This window comes from Neoarius graeffei, chromosome 21 (genome assembly GCF_027579695.1).
Source record: "Neoarius graeffei isolate fNeoGra1 chromosome 21, fNeoGra1.pri, whole genome shotgun sequence".
NCBI lineage: Eukaryota > Metazoa > Chordata > Actinopteri > Siluriformes > Ariidae > Neoarius > Neoarius graeffei.
In genome coordinates, this window is record NC_083589.1 from 59089299 (window position 1) to 59113273 (window position 23975).

Below are 23975 nucleotides of genomic sequence, written 5' to 3' on the forward strand. Positions count from 1 at the left end.
AATTTTGCGTGAGGAAGATGGAAACAGCTAGGCACTCTTGCAGCTGTGGCTATACAAAGTGTTGCTTCAATCACGAGTAAAATGAGCACTGACTCTATAACCACTTCCTGCTTTCGAAAAGCTTTTTTTAAAATGCCAAGGCAAAGTGGACCAGTTCATTAATACGGAGAAAGCACTAAACGAGGATTTTGGATTGAATAACTCCTCAGCTGTCGAACTTTAGTCAGTGTTAGAGATGCTTGACCTCAAATGGCCATGTGAAAGGCTTTGCATTGAGCGATTGGCATGGCATGAAGTTGGCCAGTGGAACATTAAAATTTGGCAGAGAGGTGCCTGCCAACGTGATTATCACACTGAGACATAGTGTAACGTTGTTGTTGTTGTTCCCCCTCCAAACAGTACAGTGGGTGCTTTAGCAGGCTGTTCAGCTCAGATAAACAACATAAGTGCACACTAATCATACAAAAGTGGTTTGGTTATGACTTATTGTGATTTTAGAAAATCTCCCAAAGCTTTAGCATTTTCTGTCTTAAGAACTCTTTCTTCAAGTTGTGTTGGATACAAGCGCATGTCCTTTTCTGTTCTCCAGTATCCCCCCCCCCCCCCCCCCCCCCAAATGTTAGCGTTTTGGGAGTAGTTCCTTGAGTTTCTGTCAACGACACCATCTGTTTGGACTTCGATATGCCTTCCTGCTATTCCCAGTGGCATTTTCTTGTCTTTTGTCACTGAAATTTTTTTTCTCTCAGATCTATCCTCAGTAAGCGTCATCTGTTATTGTCTAGGCTGTTGATTTGGCGCCGAAAATTCAGAGGAAGACCGCCGCCGGGTTCCTGCCTAAATGTCTGGGACTCTTGATACAAGCAGAGATGTTGCTCGAGCATTTCACGGAAATCTCTGAGTTCTATTGTCATTAATCTCCAGATTAAAGGGAAAACATGTGGTTGTTGATGGACATTTCTTGCAGATGCAGCCTGAGCACATCTAGTTGCCTGGCAAACAATCGATATTCTATCAGTCTAATGCATGTTTTTTCCATTTTCGTAACAGCTAAGCAGATAGCATCCGTGTCCCAATAACGAACCCGGTGTCTGTTCATCTTCAGGTCAACTTGGCAATTTTATAATGCTTTTAGAATGTTAATTGTGTCGTGTGGTCCGACTGTCTGGAAGCATCTTCACTTCTCTGCTCATTTATTCCTTCATGTTACCTGTCTGTACATTTAAGCCTGAGAGAAGTATCATGTTCCTTCTAGCATGCTCATTTCACTGACACTAAAACGGCTTCAAATTCATAGCCATTACAGTGTTCAAAATATAATTGGCTCTGTATCTTTTGGAACACTATAATGAGGTGTTTAACCGCTGGAGCATTAATAACTCATTAAAAAAATAACACCAATATCTCCCGATATCGCTTTCTCAGGTTTTTTGGTCCCCCGTGGCGAATCGGCAGCGAGAGACGACAGTCTGGACCGAATTATCTTGGTGTCGAGCAGCAGTACGAAAGAGAGAAGGAGGAACTCTAGGAGACAAGCTGGACAGAGCGGAGCTGAGGGAGGAGGGCGAACGCCCAGCGTTCGTCCTGAGGCGCAGAGTGTGCAACACTGACAGCACCAGTGCCAGCGACTCCACCTCAGACAGCCAAGACACCATGAGCCCAGGCAGCTCAGAGTCAGATTGTACACAGAATGAGGTGAGAGACAGCATCATGCAATCACACTAATCAATAGGTCAACTGTGTTAACCTCCGTGGACTGTTTCACAAAATCAAGTCTTGGCCAATATATCTGTTAGGCAAGGAACTGGAACATCATAGTGGACTTTTTTTTAAAAAACATTTTAATAGCATAAATGTTTTCGATGGACTGAGTAAAGTGACCAATATAATATTGATGTGATAAATTATATATTGGAGATCATGATCTAAATATAAGTTTAGTGAACACCTGATCATCACACTCGTATGCTTGCTTACTCCAAACGGTTGTGTAGAATGTCTTTGTATGTTGTAGCATTAAAATTTCCCTTCACTGGAGCTAAGAGACCCAGACCTGTTCCAGTGTGTACAAAGCGAGCTCTATGGTGTGGAAGAACTCGAGTGTCCTGCACAGAGCTCTGACTGAACTCAACACCACTGAGTATCAGTGCCTGATCTCACTAATGATCTTGTGGCTGAACGAACACTAGTTTGGCTAACGCAGCTTCAAAGCTCTGCGAGCATTGGTCTGGCATAGATATTAAGCCCAACCGTTTCCCAAAGCGCGTGGTTGACCCGCCTCCCTGAAATGCCTCAGTTTGCTACTGGTTGAAGCCAGAAAAGGCTGTGACGAAGCTTAAACCAATCACATCACTCTTTCCTCTGACGTATGTGACGCAACGGAAACTGCTTGAGTAACAGGAAGAAGAAGGAGGAGCTGAAGAGGAAGAGGACGATAATAGCGCGATCAAAGGCGAGACGACCACAACGATAGGATTCTCGCTGAGCCCCATTGATTTGGCTACCAGCGGGGCTAACTGGTAGATTAAACTCTTACCGAAGCCGGTCGGGAGCAAGGCGAAAACGTCCTTCCTTTCAATAAATACCTCCAGGGCTGCTCTTTGCTCCGTTTTCAATGAGAACTTCCCGTTGAATGCTTTCAATACAGCATCTACCGCTGTGTCGAAGGCTTGCCGCTGCTCCATGTTCGTAATGTTTCTAGTGAATGAAGCGCTTCCGGCATAGATTCTGTAAACAATCTATGGCTTCCGGTCGCAGTTCTACTACGTCACTGCCTTGAACACGCCTCTACCCAGGGCCGTTGGAGATGCTCAAAGTTGATTGGCTCCCGATTTTTCGGGAGCTTGGAAGAGCTGGAGATAGCTTGCCTTGCCAGACTAAGTTCGCAACAGGCCCCCGTGTTGCGTCACACTTGGGATGGGCGGGCCCAGGCTAAACGAACACACACACCCTCAGCCACGTCTTAAAATCTAGTGGAAAGCCTTCCCAGACCTCAGAGTAGTTTATTACAGCAAAGGTGCAGTAAATCTGGAATGGGATGCTCTGCAAGCACATATGGGTGTGATGGTCAGGGATCCAAAATCAGGAACCAACCACATGTAATTAGTGTGCTTGCAAAAGCACACTGTTGTTCTTAAGTTTTATTATTATTATTATTATTATTATTATTAGTTTTCACCCGTTTTTTGGATCCACTGCTCCTCCTAGGGCTTTCGAGATAGACACAGTTCCAATGCTGAAACGTAGGGCCCAATCTGGAATGGTGTGCTTGTTAAAATGGTTGCACTAGCCCTTGCCGTTTGTTCGGTATTCCTGTTTTTCGGCAAAATTCCGTGCCATTTAAATGAATGGGAGTGATGACGTCATAAGGAACTCCCCCACTCTAGACATTAGAGCGGGAGGAGCAGAAAAAAGAAAATTTAAAACTGCAATTTTACAGCCAAAATGCATGTTTTAAACCCTGTAAAACCTCTGAATTAAATTGAAAAACATATAAAAGGGTGGAGAGGAGATTAAATCTCCCTTCAAAATGATGTGAAAGAGTGTGACGGGCTGAGCCGTGACACTGACATAGCGCACAGGCAGCCATTTTCCGGCATTTTTAAATCACTGCTGTCCTGTCCTCTCGCTGCATTCTTCATCTGTATAATCTTTGTCTAGTCTCAAAAAGTAAAATAATTCACACTGGCTGTTAAAAACTTCATTTATTGGTTAAAACTTTATTACAACTCCGGTAGCAATTCACTCACCGGCATTCAAAACGCTCTTCCGTGTGTCGTTTGGGGAAACCGATGGACTGTTCCACTGGGGGGGGAAATAGAGGGGTTTCCTGGGTTCTTTGTGGGGCAGCCCATTGTGATGGGGGTGTTTTAGGGGTAATGACTTAAAAGCCATTTGGAGGGTTCAATAAGGTATTTTTGTGTACGTCAGTTATTGTATGTATTTTATAGAATGTGAGAGACTGTGGCTTCATTTGAGCAAGCACACTCCAGCAGTTTCTGCAGAAGAAATGCAATTTAGTTAATTTTCTTATTTATTTGAGGACGGGGCGGCATGGTGGTGTAGTGCTTAGCGCTGTCGCCTCACAGCAAGAAGGTCCGGGTTCGAGCCCCGTGGCCGGCGAGGGCCTTTCTGTGCGGAGTTTGCATGTTCTCCCCGTGTCCGCGTGGGTTTCCTCCGGGTGCTCCGGTTTTCCCCACAGTCCAAAGACATGCAGGTTAGGTTAACTGGTGACTCTAAATTGAGCGTAGGTGTGAATGTGAGTGTGAATGGTTGTCTGTGTCTGTGTCAGCCCTGTGATGACCTGGCGACTTGTCCAGGGTGTACCCCGCCTTTCGCCCGTAGTCAGTTTGGATAGGCTCCAGCTCGCCTGCGACCCTGTAGAACAGGATAAAGTGGCTAGAGATAATGAGATGAGATTTATTTGAGGACATTGGATAAAAGTATCATTTGAATTTTTTTTTTTTTAAATAAATGCTAGACGTTTCCTAGCAAACCTGTGTATTGTGACTCGTATCGTAGAAATGCCTTCAAGAATCGTGATATTTTTGTCATATCGTCCACCTTGAATCACAGGAACTAACTTGCTTTGTGGATATTCCATAACATTTATAAATGTTAAAAGATAAACAGATAAGGTATGACCTGAGTGCAGGTCATTTAATAAACATTGTAGTGAGAGAAGGAATAAAATGCTTGCTTTTATTGGAAAATGATTAACTTTGGGCTGATAACGGTAACACCGCTTCTTATCTGGCTGCAGTACATAATTACATCGTTGATCATTTTCCCAGGACTGCACACCATGTTTTTATCCCCCGCTAGCTGAAGGGGGATTGTGTTGTGGCAATGTCCATCCGTCTGTCCGTCCTTCTGAAATCAACTCCTCCTTTTCACAGTTTTTGGAGGAACTTCATGGAACTTGGCAGGATTCTTTGTTCTATGTCAGTAATACTCATTGTAATTTCATTAAATTTGGCTGTATTTTACCAGAGTTCCGGCCCTTGATTAACAACCTTGTACTTTCACAATTTCATGAAGGTGTGCTCGCCTTCTGACATCAACTCCTCTCACAATTTTTGGAGGAATTTCTTAAAGCTTGGTAAAAGGTCTTGTTATATGATGGTAATGCGCATATTGCGATTTAATTTCGTTTGTGAAAATTTTCCCAGAGTTTTGACCCTTGATTAAATAACTCATACTTTGACAAGTTCATGAGGGTCTATGTTCTTCTGAAATCAACTCCTCGCAATTTGTGGAGGAATTTCACCAAACTTGGCAAAAGGCTTTGTGCTTGGGTGGCACGGTGGTGTAGTGGTTAGCACTGTCGCCTCACAGCAAGAAGGTTCTGGGTTCGAGCCCAGTGGCTGACGGGGGCCTTTCTGTGTGGAGTTTGCATGTTCTTCCCATGTCTGCATGGGTTTCCTCCAGGTGTTCCGGTTTACCCCACAGTTCAAAGTTCAAAGACATGCAGTTAGCTTAACATAGGATGGCCTTGGGCTGAACTGCCTGAGAGTGGTGGCGCATACGTATGCAGCAGCTTTGCTCTTCTGTGATGAACTAAATTTCATTGTACGTTTGTGCAGTGACAATAAAGGCATTCGATTATATGACAGTTATATGCATATTGAAGTTTCGTTTAATTTGGGCAAATTTTACCAGAGTTAAGGCCTCTGCATGCTCTTGCGACAAGGCTTTCGCAGATAGCTTTTCGCAGACAGTTGTAATTTATTGTTGAGCGGGGAGTAATAGGCGTGCGCGATGTTATTCACCGGCACAACGCAAGGGGGCGCGAAGTCGCTAGGAGTAGTTGGTGGGTGTGGTTAGTGGAGTGTTTATCCTCCGGTTACTTATAATGACTAGAACTTTTTATTTTTTTAATTTTTTTTTATAATGACTAGAACTGGAGTCGTATAGATGTACGTACTTCCTCACTTCCTCAATCAACCGCTCTTCGTGCTGCTCCATCTTCGCTCGTGTTTTTAAAAATGCCGGTCGTGAAAACAAAACAAACCGGGAAAGTAGGGAAGCGGAAGTGCGTGTACAGCGGATGTAGAGTGGACCAATCAGAGCCCTCTTGTCTGCGACGCTGTCTGCGAGGCTTCTGCGGTGGTCACAATTTTTGGGAGGTGCGCGCAGAGCGTCTGCGAAGGTGGGGGGGCTACGCAGACGCCATCTGCGACACCGTCTGCGAGGACTGGGTTGTCAGCATAAATTGGCCTTTATGCTCTTGATTATTAACAAACTTGTACTTTTGGCAATTTCATCAAGGTGTGCTTGTTTTCTGAAATCAACTTCCCTCACAATTTTTATTATCCCCCGCTGGCCGAAAGGCCCGAAGAGGGATTGTCAAGTCAAGTTTATTTGTATAGCGCTTTTAACAATAAACATTGTCGCAAAGCAACTTTACAGAATTTGAACGACTTGAAACATGAGCTAATTTTATCCCTAACCTATCCCCATGGTGATGGATTGTCATGGCGATGTCCGTCAGTCTGTCCCAGGAAGGGTGCTCACCTTCTGAAATCATCTACAATTTTTGGAGGAATTTCACCAAACTTGACAGAATTCTTTGTCAGTAACATGTATATTGTAATTTTGTTAAATTCAGTCGCATTTTACCAGCATTATGGCCGAGTTGCCAGCGGGGGATATTGTGCTCTCGGAGCACTCTTGTTTGTAACTGTAAAGTGACCTTGGGTGTGAGAGGTGCTATATAAGTTGAACTTTCTGCTGCGGTGTGTGTGTGTGTGTGTGTGTGTGTGTATGTGTGTGGTCAGACTGGGGCAGGTGTAAATCTATCCCAGTCCAGTCGAAGGTGCAGACGCCTTACTGACTCTCGGGGTAATGGTGGATCATCAGCAACCTGAGCAGGGTGATGAAAGTTTAAACAGGCTGCAGCGTTCAGTAACAGGTGCTGGATGAGGCTTGTTTGCATAGCGTGTCTGATCGTCATGGTACAGGTGTCGTACCTGGTCATACTGCTTGGCTTTCTCTGTTCACCTGCATAGACCCCGAAGCCGTTTGTTTTCAGGATAATGGCTGGCTGATGAAATTATTGGCTGGCTAGCTGACTCAGCCAAAACCTTAATGGCTGCTGCAGCCACCAAAATGTTTATGGCTACAAATGGCTGATACTGGACGTCACTGTGTGGCATATATCCGGGCGAACGGATCAAACAAATGGGAGGAATAAATAGCAAATTACCACAGGTCCCCTGGTCTCTTACTTCATTGTAAATATAAATCTAGCAAGATTGTAGTTCAATGCTAATACTAAGCTAATCTGGATTGTTCGAGGAAGGCATCTAGCTATCTACTCTCACTAGCAATGACCAGTGAAGGACTGGCAGCTATCTTACTATGATGAAAGTAGAGTGGTGGAGTACTTTTTTTTTTTTTTTTTTTTTTTTTTTTTTTTTATATCAATCTCGAAGTATGTGAAACAAACAAACAAAAAAACCTTTACACTTTCCCTCAGCAGCGGCAAAGAATGCAGCCATCTCGTCGATATCGGAGTCGATTGATGCTCTGGGTGGGTTCCCGGGTTCCCCAGTGTATCGTGGTAACGGTGTGAGGGGCGGGAAGCCAGACAGGTAGTCACAACGGCAAGCTTGTGGTGGCTCTCTGTGCTGTGATATCAGTTCTAAATCTCTACAGTGTATGCCTATACGTCTCTATTGTGTTACTACTAGTGTGTACAGTTGATCACGTTTGTGTCACTTTTCTTGTAGCTCATGACGTGGATAAACCCATTATTTGATGTACACAATTCTTAGTGGCTCAGCCAAATTTTATTAGATAGCGGCTCAAATTGGCTTACAAAATTATTGGCTGGCGGCGGCTCAAATTCTAAATGGCGGTTTTAGCGGCGCCTGGCGGCGGCTTCGGGGTCTACACCTGCACCATCCCCCTCTTCCTTCTCCTCCTTCTTTCCTTCTTTGTGCAATCTGCATAACAGTTTGTACACCTTGCTTTGAGATGTCACGATTCAGTATTTAAATTATAAATAATGCAAGAAGAGTTTACTGAGGAGGAAGGGAAAACTGAGCAGAGGCGCCATTTTGAATCCTCATTCACGGCTGTAATGCAAATTGCTTCCTCCTCAGTATACAAGTGCACTTCCATGGCAGGAAAAACACTACATTTTGCTGCCTATGTAGTCCCCTATTTATACAAAACTGGGTCATTCAGGATTCAGCCATGTTTTTGCTCGACCAAAGTTATACAGTAGGCTAGGCTAGGACGTCTGCTTTTAATGGAAGTAGCCTAGCCTATGACGTTAAACCATACTTTCACGTTATTTCTTGATAAGGTGTTTTCACGTTATTGCATAATTTCATGTTATAACATGATGGTTTCGTATCATGAAATAACGTGATAAGATATTGTTATAACAAAGTTTTCACGTAATTATTTGATACTAAGCCAATTTTTTTTTTTTTTTGACTGTGGCAGCAATATGCTTCCGTAGGGAGGTTATGTCTAACTTTAAAAGATAATATTGTCACCTACACACATTTAAAGGTTCTGACATCTTTATTACTGATTTTTGCACCACTCTTTTTTTTAAAATTTATATACTTCAGTTTCTGTCTCATTATGAAGTTATCAGTGTCTCAGGAAACTGCCAATTGACTATTAAATATCACTAAAATTTATCATCAGTTTAATTAAAAATATCTTATTTCTCACTCATGTAGCTCTCCTGTAGGACCACAAAGACACACATTCTAAGCTACATTATTATTACAACAATTCAGAATCCCAGATGACCTCAAAGAAGTCTGTTGGGTATAATTTATATATATATATTAGTGCTGCCAAGCGATTTAAAATATTTAATCGCAATTAATGTCGCGACTGTCATAGTTAACTCGCGATTAATCGCAATTTAATCGCACATTTTTGTCACATGAAAAACCATTGCAATTCTCTTATCAGCATAAAAAGTGAATGGGCTTGCTTTGTACCAATGGTTTTTTGGTTTTTTTTTTTTTTTTTTAAATTGCAGAGCATAACACGTCTTGTCACAGCCACTGACATCCATAACTTCCATATTAGATGAGAAAACCAAGGGATGAAAAATAAAGTGCATATCACTGTGAAAATAAAAAAAAATTATTTTACTCTTCATTAGTTTCTTTTGAAGAGAAGTATTTGCCATAAAAGAAGAAAAAAACAGATAACAAAAATAAAAACATTCATCATACGTTCATCATAGTGTGGCGCTGTATTATCTAATTCTTACTGCTTATAACTCTACACCTCCCCGGTGGAGATGAGCTGGGAAACTGAAGACTGAAGGAACAGTATTGAAAAGTATTTTTCCAGTCTCACCTGTGAAAGGTAATCCCATGTGATCTCGTTTGGACGGTAAACCTGTTGGTACAGTTAAACGCAGCACATGAATGAGGCATCTTTATTCTCCACTTTGCCTCATCCAATATGGCGGCGAGGATGTTTATATGTCTATGCCTTTCTCCATCACTCACACGTACTCTTATTGAAGCGGCGCACGACAAGCCTCAACAGGAACTACGGGTGACTCGCAGGGCCAAATTAGAATTTGCGTTAACGGGACTATTTTTTTTTAAATCGCGTTAAATTGAGATCACGTTAACGCGTTATTATTGCGTTAACTTTGACAGCACTAATATATATGAAACTCAACACGTCACGCTGCTTGAAATGTAGCTCCCTTCAGTCGTTTGCTAGCTGACAGAACTTTCACTTTGGCTTGCTTATTTATTTATTTTAAACCGACCCCTGTATTACTGACGCCGTCCGATGTGCTAGGGGACGGTCGGGGCTCTGAGCATGCCTCCACATGGCTGTTTCAACCCTTAAATCATCAGTGCTTGAAGAGGCCCACACAAAAAACTTTTGTCAGTTTAGACTGTGCTATCGTTTGGTTCACGCAGAGATCGTTACACTACCACGCAAGGCTGATTTAAGACGCATTGCGATTGGTCAGAAGCTTGGTGCTCATTTGGTCCTTGTGTGTAGTTGATTTTTATTGGCCACTGGGGTTTGATTTCAGCAAACAGAAGGATTTGTGGAGGGATTTCTATAAAAGATGACTAATGACACATGTAGTCATCACAGTAACAAATGTTAGTAATTTTCTCTTCGTCGCTGATTAATAATGTTCGTCAATGACGAGCATCAGCGGGAACCCTGAATATTTTGAAGATGATATACATAAACATTATTTTTCCAGAAATAAATCCTTTTTTTTTTTTGGTATTTATTTTTTAAAAATACATTAAATAATCAATCATTAAACTTGCTACTGTTTTGCTGGTAGTTTGCTAGCAAACCTGACTAGCATGATTCCATATCGTCTGTCACAGAAATGTATTGTGGTATGATATTTTTATCACTTCACCCAACCCTAAAAGTGGATTAAACAAGTGTTCTAAACAGCAACAAACAGGAAGCACACTATTCTTTGTTTTGTTTGTTTTTTGTGGTGAAAAGGTACGCTGGGAGTCTGGGTGAGACTCTTCCGGGGTTTAACCTGCAGTATTTGTTCGTGTGTTGAAGGTATGAGCATGAAGCTCGCAGGACAAACAAAGACCTCATTCAACAGCGTTATCAGCAGGGTGGTGCGGTGGTTAGCACTGTCGCCTCACAGCAAGAAGGTTCCGGATCCAAACCTCACGGCTGACAGGAGGCTTTCTGTGTGGAGTTTGCATGTTTTCTCTGTGTCTGTATGAATTTCCTCCCATTTCAGAGACGTGCAGGTTAGGTAAAAATTGTTGAACTGGATAAGAGCGTCTGTTAAATGTCTGTAATGTAACATGAGCGTGTGGCGGTCCTTTGTAACTGCATGGTCAGGATAGTTGTGATGTGATGTTTGTTTGAGAAGTTATGAACTCGAGTGATGTAGAACAGAGCCAGAATTCACACACCATCCTTCTGGTATTGCTTTACAATACCTAAAGTACCTAAAGATCCTTCCTTAACCTGCGTAATAAAAAGGTTCATGCTCTTCAGAACGCTTGGTGTTAAAGTAGGACTTCTCTAACGTTGGACATATTCGTGGCCCACGCCCAGCAGGACGTTTCATACTGCTGCAGCTTTGTGCAATTTCACTGTTACAAACTGCCAAACCTGTCTGTCTTGATTATCAAGGCATGCTGTGAAGCAGGCTGAGCCTGTGCAAGTACACGACTTAACAGAAGGTATTACAGCAATGTCCCAGCAAGTTCTGATCATCTCCGTATCCAGTAACACATCAGAGTTTCTGGAAGAAAGTTTCCTGTGACCTGGTGTTCCTGCTCTTCCAGGAATAGTTATACCAGGAGTTTTATGTTTGTTTAAAAGAAAAAAAGGACAGTTATTTCCTTCCGTGTCTCCTTTTCTACTGTAAATTTATTGCTTGTGTGGCTGGATCTTGTGCAGTGAGTGTTAAGACTCTCTTTTCTGATGGTCCTTTTCCTGAAGTAAAGATGGAAAGTTCTTTTCTTTTCTGAGCTGGAACAGGGACTGATGGAGCTGTTGAGTTCTTTCTTTCAAACACTTAATTGGCACTCATATGAACCCAAAGCTCAGCGGATACGCTTCAGTCTGAATTACTTCATTAGGAGTCCTGATTGAGTTGTTTATGTATATTTGGCAGTTTGTTTAAAAAAAAAAAAAAAAGTGTTAACCTTAAATTGTGTAATCCAATGCAAAGAGCAGTGTTTAGTTGCCATGACAGCAAGCTCATAAATGTGCCAAATAGCTAATGTAATGCTGCGTTTATGACTAAAGTTTCTTACTTTCCCTACTTCTGAGTTTGGGCAGATGTCCTCAGGTTTTGAGTTTTGACAGCACATGATATCATATCGGCATGGCCACTCACACCGTCAACAGTGAATAAAATATTACTACTTTTTTAAATCTCAGTCAATGTAGACACAGTTGGTTAAAGGTGCATTAGTTGAAATTGTATTTCTTAAGGCCAATTTATGCTGACAACGCAGTCCTCGCAGATGGTGTCGCAGATGGCATCTGCGTAGCCCCCCCTTCACAGACGCTCTGCGCGCACCTCCCAAAAATTGTGACCACCGCAGAAGCCTCGCAGACAAGAGGGCTCCGATTGGTCCACTCTACATCCGCTGTACACGCACTTCCGCTTCCCTACTTTCCCGGTTTGGTTTGTTTTCACGACCGCCATTTTTAAAAACACGAGTGAAGATGGAGCAGCACGAAGAGCGGTTGATCGAGGAAGTACGTACATCTATACGACTCCAGTTCTAGTCATTATAAGTAACCGGAGGATAAACACTCCACTAACCACACTCACCAACTACTCCTAGTGATTTCGCGACTTCAGGCCCCCTTGCGTTGTGGCGGTGAATAACATCGCGCACGCCTATTACTCCCCGCTCAACGATAAATTACAATTGTCTGCGAAAAGCTATCTGCGAAAGCCTTGTCGCAAGAGCATGCAGAGGCCCTTACTTGTGTACGTAAAACATGATGAGAAATTAATGGTTTTAAGCCATGACGAGAGCACGGGTGTCAGATTGCAGGGATGCAAACAGGAAGCGTAGTCAAATCAGTAAGCATGGTAGAGAGCAGATTAAAGAGGTAAACGGAGCAAAGGGTCAGGAAACTAGAGGCAGGCCGACAAGAAAGGCTCAGTATGACTGGATAAACCCAGAACAATGCTTTGCACTGAAGGTGTGTGAGGGAGAGGCTTAAGTAGCAGTGCTGATTAACAATTAACGATAGTCAGCTGAATTTAAGAGGGAGCCAGGGGGCACTGTGAACTTCGGGCGTTGTAGTCTTGGGAAGACATTGTTTGTAGTTTGGTTAGTTTCGACTCGCAGCGTCATTACTGACAACGGGTGTATTAAATGGTTCAGAAACCTGACTTCTGATCCTGAATGTGCATTTTTGTGTTTTGGAGTGTGGCTCTTTTCAGTTATTTTATAGACACACTATTCTAAGGGCTGCTGTAGATCCTGGGGGTGGAGCTTTGTGAACATGGGAATAAAGGGGGTGGGTTCAAGGAGTTAAAAAAAAAAAAAAAAAAAGATATATCTATCTCAAATTCAGAATCCAGATTTTTAAATCTTTGAGACCTAATCTTGAAAGAAATGTCTTACCTAATGCAACTTTTGGGGAAGCCATGGCCAAATGGTTAGAGAAACACCGCTTGGGACCAAAAGGTCACGGGTTTGTTTCCCTGAACCAGCAAGACTGGCTCAAGTGCCCTTGAGCAAAGCACCTAATCCCCAACTGCTCCGACAAGAGTAGTGGCATATCTTGTGTCTGATTAGCCAAAGAAAAACTGATGATGCAAGTTTGGGCAAGAACCCAGCCATAATTAAAATAACCAACTAATGCAACTTTTAAATCTGATACTGACTGTACCGTTTGCTGTTCTCTCTTTGTAGCGCCATGCTGAGTTCATAAATGGTGTAATTCAGACTTCCCACTTCTGAGTTAAGCAGCATTTAGTTCAGTATGTTCGCTTGGATATTGGTCTAAGCAAAGTGTTCTGAGTCATCCATCCATCCATCCATCCATCCATCGCTGGAGCCTATCCCAGCTGACTATGGGCGAGAGGCGGGGTACACCCTGGACAAGTCGCCAGGTCATCACAGGGCTGATGCTGAGTAAACCAGTTATGTTTATTCAGATCGAGCTCAGCCAGTTAGTTTACTTGAAGAATCCAGTCTTGACTACAAAAAAAATTGGGTGTGGCTACAGGTTTCATTCCAGCCACTTGGAGTCAAGATCACCTGATTAAACATTTGGAATTGGGTGTGGCGGCTTCTTGGGAATGAAAACCTGCAGCCATACCGGCTCTTGTGGATAAGATGAACCGTTCCTGCTTTGTTCTATTCTCATTGCCTGACTTGAGGCATACCATTAATTTGTAGAAAGCATGATTTGTTAAAAAAAAAAATCAATCTGATTATTACAGATTTGTAAGCTGCAGGTAAATATTACGACTGCACAATATATCAAGATGGTTTATCAGTGTTCGAAAAACTTTTTTGAACCAGGTTGCCTGGGCAACCTGAGGCAAAAGTTAGGTTTCCCATCAACGTTTTAGGTTGCCCCACCTTTTAGTCCCTGATTCTGCAAATTAAAGGAGAACTGAAGGCAATTTTTTTTTTTTTTTTAGATCAAAATTCTATTTCTCATTTTATTAAATAGGAATGTATTTTTGATCGCTATTTTGTCGCTGCTATAGCAAGTTCTGAGTGCTTGAAATACGCTATGTAATATCAGTCCATATGTCAAAAGCAACGGCCGTAAACGAGATTCGTCGAGACCTGTGCGAGACATCGTAGGACGGAAGTAAAACGTACAGCGGAAATCAGTGACCAACATCTGCCAACGTTGTCAAAAGACGCGCACGCCCTCTTTCGAATGCTGATGTGATCAAGCCGGAAGTTTTGTTTTGATAGCAATCAGGAAAGTTTGAAAAAAGTAGGCAGTAATCGTCATTTAAACTCGTTTTTGTGCAATATTTCGTGTGAAAAACAGTTTTCAAAATGGTGGCACTGTCACCTGGCTGACACGTCACGTTTCGAAGTCTCGCACAAGTCTCGTGAAGATCGCACGGATAAGCGACGCCTGCCGTGGACCAAACGAACTAAATTCAACACGGCTAAAAACCGAATAGGCCGATAAGTATAATATTTAGTTGCCAATACGAGTCACGATATAAGGTTACTAAAACCGAAAACGTAATTGAATAACACGTTAATTAAGAAATAAAGCAAGTTTAAAAATGACTTCAGTTCTCCTTTAAATACTTAACCTATCAACAGTGCATAGAAGCAGTACAAAAGCCATATAACAGCATTTTTTTTTTTTTTTTAATTGTAAACCATTCCAACATTTCCCCCTCATGGCTCTTCAGATTTGGAACTACTGCTGAAGTCCGTGGCCTCCTGTCTCCCTCCTACTCATTCTAAACCTGCTGACCTTCACCGGCGAAGCTCTCAACCCCAGAGGGTTAAAAATCAAAACGATGGCCATGTTCTCAAAGCAATCTACCATTTTTCATTGTAGTACAATGGAAATAGAAGTGTCTTGGAATGACCCTGGCACTACTAAGATTTACAATGAAATTTGAAGAAAATAACCGAGAGTTACGAACCTGAAGGGGCAGTGATTAGCCCCTCCCGCTGCCGCTTTGTGCGTCGCTGAGCCCTCATGTACAGTGATACTTGTGGTGATCATTGCTTTACAACCACTGACAAACGCATTTCTGCCTCCTGACTTGTCAAATTCTATGCACCAGTCACAAAGCATCTTTTCAGTCTCTTCTCCTGTGTCGTGATGTAGCCACGGGTGTCCTGCTCGCCATGACTCTTGAAAGACGTATCTACGGACCTGTTTTGAAGGCTTCCTCGACGTCGTCTGCTCACTAGCCGTTTCCTCTTTCTGTACTTCTGTTTCGGTCCCAGACGTTCCTTGTCCTTGCTCTTCTGGACTTGTAGCAGCAATCTCACTTTCGTCTCCTCGACTAGCTGACTTGGAAAAATACTTGAACAAAGTGCTTTGACTTGCCATGTTCACAAAACTCCAAGGAAGTTCCAGAAAACTTGAAATATCGTCATGAGGCTTGGGGTTCATAAATTTTTCTGTCACTCAACATCTGGGGTGATTCTCTGCCTTTACCGTGAGCATCTTTGCCACAAAATTAGGTAGCATGCTACGCTGCGCTACCTGGGTTTGTAAATAGGTTGCGTGGAACAAAACGTGGTTGCGTGGCACAACTGGGTATTTCTAACACTATTTATTTATCATTATTGCAATATTGGCCATTGTGATAGGACGCTCCAGATGTTTGTGTGTTCATGATTTCTAAAGCATTAGAATGATTTCCAAAAGAAAAGTAGTAATCTCGTGCTCATTTCTAACTGACTCATCACAGGTTTACTCAAATGTGTTGGTATGCTGTAAAAGCAGATCACAATCATGGGGTGATTTTCTTGTCCTATTCCTAGTAAATGTAGGTGTTGAGTCAGTAAGAGTTAATTTCTTCAGTTTTGACTTCAGGTAATTTCTTTTGCTGCCTTCTCGCTGTGCTTTCTCATTTACATGCAGGTCTGTGGTTTGGCTCGCGTTCTGTGTTCATCCCACTGCGTGTTTAGAAACTTGAAGTGGTTTGGTGATTTTTTTTTTTTTAAATTTTAGCCACAGACTTGTCATTGGCTGTGGAGACTCATTACGCATAAAAGCCTCTCCATGTGCAGGAGCCTTGAATTGGATTTTGTGTCAACGTTAAAGACACTCCATCAGAGCGATCGCAAAAACGGTGATCGCTTTTCTTTTATCTTCTCCAGCCCACATGCATGTGGCTTCCTACTCGCAGATTCACAAGATCATAGCCATTTCATCCATGTTGCTTTGCACTCCAGTGGTGTTTGTGCAGTGGCTGGCGATGTTCCAACCCAATTTAAAGGAGATGCGCAGAGCCTTTATTTTTAAATACGTTTCTGAGTGGATAGTATCTCCATCCTTGACTCTTGTATGCTCCATAAATGGGAATAAAAAATATATTTTTTCCACAATATTTTTATTTAAAAATATATATTTTTGAGAATTAAAATCGACTGCAAAGTTGGCATTGGAGCTGCCCCGCTGAGCCAGCCAGCCCTGAGTGCGTGATGTCACTGCGGTTACTGGTTTTAAGGCCGAGGCCTTTGACAGCTATAGACCAAAGTCATATAAATTAAAAATTTATGGTGAAAGTAAGAAATACCGTTACCGACTTGCTCAACTAAGACTGGTTTGACTTCATTGATTGTGGGTTGACTCTCATTAAAACAGGATGGGTGTTAACATGCAGCGTGCATGCATTTTCACTGATAAAACGTAAAAGGCTCATTAAATAATCAGATGAACTGAGACAATCACATTCTGAAGCAAATTAAATAATCTTGTACCGGTAACTTAAACACAATACAAGTTACATGTATTAATCTAAATGCAGGTAAACAATGGTGTGGGATTTTTTTTTATTTTTATCTTTTATTATTATTATTATTATTATTATTATTATTTTTAAATCCAAATAAGAGTCGGAGCTTACCCATCTGTATTCTCTCTTCTTGAAGGCCGATTGTTTTTGAAACAATCTGACTTTCAGTTGTTTGTTCAGTTCTCCGTTCATTCACTGCTTCCACGTAAGGGCGAGACAGCAGCAATATCCAGTTTAGAAATCAGACGGCTGCTCCACTCATTCACTTTTCTTCATACAGTGTATTCCGCTATTACTGCTGGACTTGGGCAATTACTAAAACCCAGGACGGAATGGGATGTCACCGGTTTTAGCCACAACTGCAGGGAGGTCACTGCCCGAGCGATATGTCCTGTCCCATTCCAGCCCAGGTTTTAGCAACAACCCTCGGCTCATTCTGGGAGGGCTGGTGCAACTGAACTCGCTTTCCTTTAAAAAAAATAATAAATAAATAAAATAAAATAGGGCGGCATGGTGGTGTAGTGGTTAGCGCTGTCGCCTCACAGCAAGAAGGTCCGGGTTCGAGTCCCGTGGCCGGCGAGGGCCTTTCTGTGTGGAGTTTGCATGTTCTCCCCGTGTCCGCGTGGGTTTCCTCTGGGTGCTCCGGTTTCCCCCACAGTCCAAAGACATGCAGGTTAGGTTAACTGGTGACTCTAAATTGAGCGTAGGTGTGAATGTGAGTGTGAATGGTTGTCTGTGTCTATGTGTCAGCCCTGTGATGACCTGGCGACTTGTCCAGGGTGTACCCCGCCTTTCACCCGTAGTCAGCTGGGATAGGCTCCAGCTTGCCTGCGACCCTGTAGAACAGGATAAAGCGGCTAGAGATGAGATGAGATAATAAAATAAATACTTTCCTTTTCTTGTTTTCTTTTTCTTTAATTGTTGGTACTACACCCTCTTTCAATACAGGCTTATAGCCAATGCTCCAACAGATCAGCAGTCTTGTTCAGTAAAATGTGCAGAGCGGGGGGGGCACTTCATAGCCGCCCGATGTGCCTGTGAACTTCTCGCAAAATGTGTCCAAATCTTTGCAGTTTGAACATTCTTGGACCATGAATGCAACGCAACGTAAATCCACCTTCTGTCGTGTTGCTGCACCGACCAGCAACACATCTACATGGCATGGCGATAAATTAGCTCAAAATGGAGGATCAGAGTTGCAGTCAGCTCTGTGTTTTAGTATAGCGGAAATGGCGATGAGACCGATAGACTTCCTGCTGTGACGTTACAGACGTCAAGGTCATTCACTCAGACCGCTACCTAATATAAATCACTTTAATCGTAAAAATTACTATATTAGATTTATTGTTAACGCTTAAAACTATTCCTGTGCCATTCTTGAGGTCTCAAGGCATTTATAAACGAAAGTGAGGCCATGGTTCTGCGTAGATGCTTTTAAAGCAAAAGATTTCAGGCCACCTGGCTGTGTATGTGTGAAATATCAACCTCAGTCTGTTCCTCAGGGAGCGTTGCAGCTACCCCAGTGGATCTGCACTCTTTTTATCTCGTCTTCTGTTTGTCTCTCTTCTCTTCCTCCTTTTTGGTTTGGATTTGATGGTCGGTTTGATTAAATTCTGCGTATCTACTGTACATAAATGATGGTGCTCGGCCCGGTTTTAGATGCAGCACTTAACCTACATTTACATTTAAAGCAGATTGTATTTCATGTAGGTCATGATTCATGAATGTAGGTCATTAGGCAAGCAAGGCTGATGAGACAATAAAATTAGCTAGAAATATCTTGACCTCTGAACAAAGGCTGTGATCTGACCATATGTTTTATGCTGGGGGGAAAAACCGAAGCTGATTTTAAGTGTTGCTGTTTCTTTAAACGCTTCTAAAAAGAAAATAAATGGTCAGGGAAGAAGTATTAAAGAAATCTTAAATCTATAAAATCCTTCAGTTCTTAAAGTATACGAAGCGAAAACTTTTTTTAAATAAAAACATCTGCTGTTGCGCTCCAAGTGAGCCACTCTCTTCTCCGTGAGTCACGTGTCCAAGTTTTGCTGTACAGGGGTTACTCTGTACAAGGGTTATTTCTGTATTTATGCGAGAAAACAGACACATGATAGCATGGAACACATTCTGGATTTGAGGAACCGAGCAAAAGGGAAAGGAGTGAATGTAAGTTCTCCATAGCGAGACAGTACTGCTGTTTCTGAAATACAGCTCTCTTCTAGCTCTTAATACAATTTCCAGAATGAAGAGCTAACAGGAGGAGAGCAGATCTGTGCTTCTAAACATGTGACTCCTTAAGAGGTGGACCTTGTTGTTATGAGCGACTCTTATGAAAGGAAAGATTACATTACTGCGAGAGAGAGAGAGGGGGAGAGAGAGTGAGTCTGTGGTCTCTTTGAGGCATGACTTAAAGTGGTCCTGAAATCAAAATTGGTGTTTTAAAGCTTTTTGTGTCTGTCTCTCTTCATGTTAGACGCTGATGTATTCTCTGTAATAAACTACAACCCCGATTCCAAAAAAGTTGGGACAAAGTACAAATTGTAAATAAAAACGGAATGCAATAATTTACAAATCTCTAAAACTGATATTGTATTCACAATAGAACATATGGCCCTTTTCCACTACCCTTTTTCAGCTAGCTTCAGCTCACTTCAGCCCGACACGGCTCGCGTTTCGACTACCTCAGAGCGGCGCGACTCAGCTCGCTTCAGCCCTGCTTAGCACCCAAAACTCGCACGGTTTTGGAGTGGGGCTGAAGTGAGCCAAACCGAGCCGAGTGGGGCTAGGGGCGTGAGGAGACACTCCCCTGTGCACTGATTGGTGAGGAGTGTCCTCACATGCCCACACACGCCCCGCGAGCACGCTGGGATCTGTAAACACCGTGAACCCGGAAGAATAATAATTACGAATTATGAGAATTTCTGAAGCCTTATGCGCCTCGCCTCATCTATACGCTCTTGCCAGTATCTGTTGGCGTTGTCGGTGACAACAAGCCACAGCACCAAGACCAGCAACACTAATGACTCCATGTCCTCCATGTTTATTGTTTACTCTCCAGGTTGTGAGACTACCGCTTAAAAGATCACTGATGTCACTGTTTGCGCCGCCTAACGACATCACGTGACGTCTACCCACTTTCGCCAACTTCACCCAATGTGTCCACCCACTTCCAGCCAGCACGGTTCAGCGCGGCTGTAGTCGAAATGCAACTCCAACAGCTCGACTCAGCCCAACTCAGCACGGCACGGCTCAGCCCGACTCAGCCGCGTTTGTAGTGGAAAAGCGGCAATAGACAACATATCAAATGTCGAAAGTGAGACATTTTGAAATTTCATGCTAAATATTGGCTCATTTGAAATTTCATGACAGCAACACATCTCAAAGTTGGGACAGGGGCAATAAGAGGCTGGAAAAGTTAAAAGTACAAAAAAGGAACAGCCAGAGGATCAAATTGCAACTCATTAGGTCAATTGGCAATAGGTCATTAACATGACTGGGTATAAAAAGAGCATCTTGGAGTGGCAGCGGCTCTCAGAAGTAAAGATGGGAAGAGGATCACCAATCCCCCTAATTCTGCGCCGACAAATAGTGGAGCAATATCAGAAAGGAGTTCGACAGTGTAAAATTGCAAAGAGTTTGAACATATCATCATCTACAGTGCATAATATCATCAAAAGATTCAGAGAATCTGGAAAAATCTCTGTGCGTAAGGGTCAAGGCCGGAAAACCATACAGGGTGCCTGTGATCTTCGGGCCCTTAGACGGCACTGCATCACATACAGGCATGCTTCTCTATTGGAAATCACAAAATGGGCTCAGGAATATTTCCAGAGAACATTATCTGTGAACACAATTCACCGTGCCATCCGCCGTTGCCAGCTAAAACTCTATAGTTCAAAGAAGAAGCTGTATCTAAACATGATCCAGAAGCGCAGACGTGTTCCCTGGGCAAAGGCTCATTTAAAATGGACTGTGGCAAAGTGGAAAACTGTAATGTGGTCAGACGAATCAAAATGTGAAGTTCTTTATGGAAATCAGGGACGCCGTGTCATTCGGACTAAAGAGAAGGACGACCCGAGTTGTTATCAGCGCTCAGTTCAGAAGCCTGCATCTCTGATGGTATGGGGTTGCATTAGTGCGTGTGGCATGGGCAGCTTACACATCTGGAAAGACACCATCAATGCTGAAAGGTATATCCAGGTTCTAGAGCAACATATGCTCCCATCCAGACGACGTCTCTTTCAGGGAAGACCTTGCATTTTCCAACATGACAATGCCAAACCACATACTGCATCAATTACAGCATCATGGCTGTGTAGAAGAAGGGTCTGGGTACTGAACTGGCCAGCCTGCAGTCCAGATCTTTCACCCATAGAAAACATTTGGCGCATCATAAAACGGAAGATACGACAAAAAAGACCTAAGACAGTTGAGCAGCTAGAATCCTACATTAGACAAGAATGGGTTAACATTCCTATCCCTAAACTTGAGCAACTTGTCTCCTCAGTCCCCAGACGTTTACAGACTGTTGTAAAGAGAAAAGGGGATGTCTCACAGTGGTAGACATGGCCTTGTCCCAACTTTTTTGAGATGTGTTGTTGTCATGAAATTTAAAATCACCTAATTTTTCTCTTTAAATGATACATTTTCTCAGTTTAAACATTTGATATGTCATCTATGTTCTATTCTGAATAAAATATGGAATTCTGAAACTTCCACATCCTTGCATTTTGTTTTTATTTACAATTTGTACTTTGTCCCAACTTTTTTGGAATCGGGGTTGTACTTGGACATACTGTAATTCATGCAAAAGTAGTTTCCTAAAACCAGCCAACAAAATGGGCTATGAATGAATGAACTTAATTCGTTAATTGCTGGTACAATCCAGATTGAAGCTGATAATGAGGAGCTAAAATAACAAGTGCATGTCCTAACCTAACCTTTTATAGTGTGCATAACAGACAAACGTTGTTGGCTTTGGCCTGTATAACCTTTGATACAGTGACTCTGATGTCACACACTGAGCAGTAGCCAACACGCTGTTATCTTTTTACCCTCGATGACAACACGGGAGTAAAGGATATTGAAATCGGTCACTGCTTGAGAGAGATACTGGCCTTACTGCCTGCCTACTGTCTGTGGCCTTGTTAAACCTGTACTGAAATGTCCAACAGTTTTTTTTTTTTTTATTTGCTGGTTTGTGCACACTTGCGTTGTGGGACTTGTGGAAAAATATGCACAACGTAACTGTGTAAAGAGGTTCATAAATCTCCGCATCAGTGCAGTTCGCCTCATCAAACGATGGTGAGGAAGCTGCTGGTGGTGCTCACTGATTTGCACTCGACTTTCAGACCTTCTTTCCTGTGAGGGATTATTGAGTGGGTTGACACCATTATGGATTGATGTTCTCAGACAACATGGAAGGACATGGTGTGTTGAGAGAAGATTGGGGTAAATAAAAGGTTTTATTCTCAAATTGTTGCTGTTTATCGTGTTGTTCAGTCCCAGATGGTTAAGTTTGAAGTGTAAATCGTGTTGTAGATGTAAGGGCAGACTAACTAACAAGGTCACCGTCTTTTTGTTTCCTATACTGTAGGTTGTGAAAGTGTTTCCTTGGTGATGGTGACACTACAGCATCCTAAGCCCAGAGGAAACCTTTGTGTGTATAGAAAATATATATGTATATAAGGTTTAGACCAGGAACAGCTTCCTTTGATGTCATTTTGAGGACCGAATAAGGGACTCGGTGTTCATTTATACTGATGATTGAGTGCATTTATCGCCTTAACTACATGTAATACATCTTCAAGATGCAGCAGTGAATCAGATCCTCATCTCATCTCATTATCTCTAGCCGCTTTATCCTGTTCTACAGGGTAGAACAAGCTGGAGCCTATCCCAGCTGACTACGGGCGAAAGGCGGGGTACACCCTGGACAAGTCGCCAGGTCATCACAGGGCTGACACATAGACACAGACAACCATTCACTCTCACATTCACACCTACGCTCAATTTAGAGTCACCAGTTAACCTAACCTGCATGTCTTTGGACTGTGGGGGAAACCGGAGCACCCGGAGGAAACCCACGCGGACACGGGGAGAACATGCAAACTCCGCACAGAAAGGCCCTCGCCGGCCACAGGGCTCGAACCCGGACCTTCTTGTTGTGAGGCGACAGCGCTAACCACTACACCACCTGAATCAGATCCTCACTCTAAATTTTTTTTACCCCCCTGATGTGTTTTATCTACCTGGATATAAAGAGGTGGTTGGGCTCAGTCTTAAATGCTTACGGAGCTGCATAATGTAGAGTGACAGGTTGTGTATGAGACTAGTATATACAGTGTCTTGCAAAAGTATTCATCCCCCTTGGTGTTTGTCCTGTTTTGTCGCATTACAAGCTGGAATTAAAATGGATTTTGGGAGGGTTAGCACCATTTGATTTACACAACATGCCTACAACTTTAAAGGTGCACATTGCTGTTTTATTGTGACACAAACAATTAAGATGAAAAAACAGAAATCTGTACGGTGCATAAGTATTCACCGTCTTTCATGTGAAACCCTTAAGAGCTGGTCCAATCAATTCACTTCATAAGTCACATAATTAGTTGATTAAGATCCACCTGTGTGCGATCAAAGTGTTATATGATCTGTCACATGATGTCTGTGTAAATCCACCTGTTCTGGAAGGACCCTGACTCTGCAACACTACTAAGCAAGAAACATGAGAACCAAGGAGCCTCCAAACAGGTCAGAGACAAAGTTGTGGAGAAGTATAGATCAGGGTTGGGTTATAAAAAATATCTCAAACTTTGAATATCCCAAGGAACACCATTAAATCCATTATAGCAAAATGGAAAGAATATGGCACCACTATAAACCTGACAAGAAGACCCCGCCCACCAAAACTCACAGACTGGGCAAGGAGGGCATTAATCAGAGATGCAATGAAGACGCCAAAGAGAACACTGAAGGAGCTGCAAAGATCCACAGCGGAGATGGGAGTCTCTGTCCATAGGACCACTTTATGCTT

The 23975-nt window shown here is 42.6% G+C and overlaps 1 protein-coding gene across 1 annotated transcript in view; it reads left to right on the plus strand.

Annotated features, from left to right (window-relative positions):
* Positions 1–23975, plus strand: part of adipor2 (adiponectin receptor 2) — a 68684-nt gene that overhangs the window by 18990 nt on the left and 25719 nt on the right. Inside the window, exon 2 of the mRNA XM_060903427.1 lies at positions 1423–1692. Coding sequence (XP_060759410.1) covers positions 1651–1692 — 42 coding nt within the window. The 5' untranslated portion in view covers positions 1423–1650. The remainder of the gene's footprint in view (positions 1–1422; positions 1693–23975) is intronic.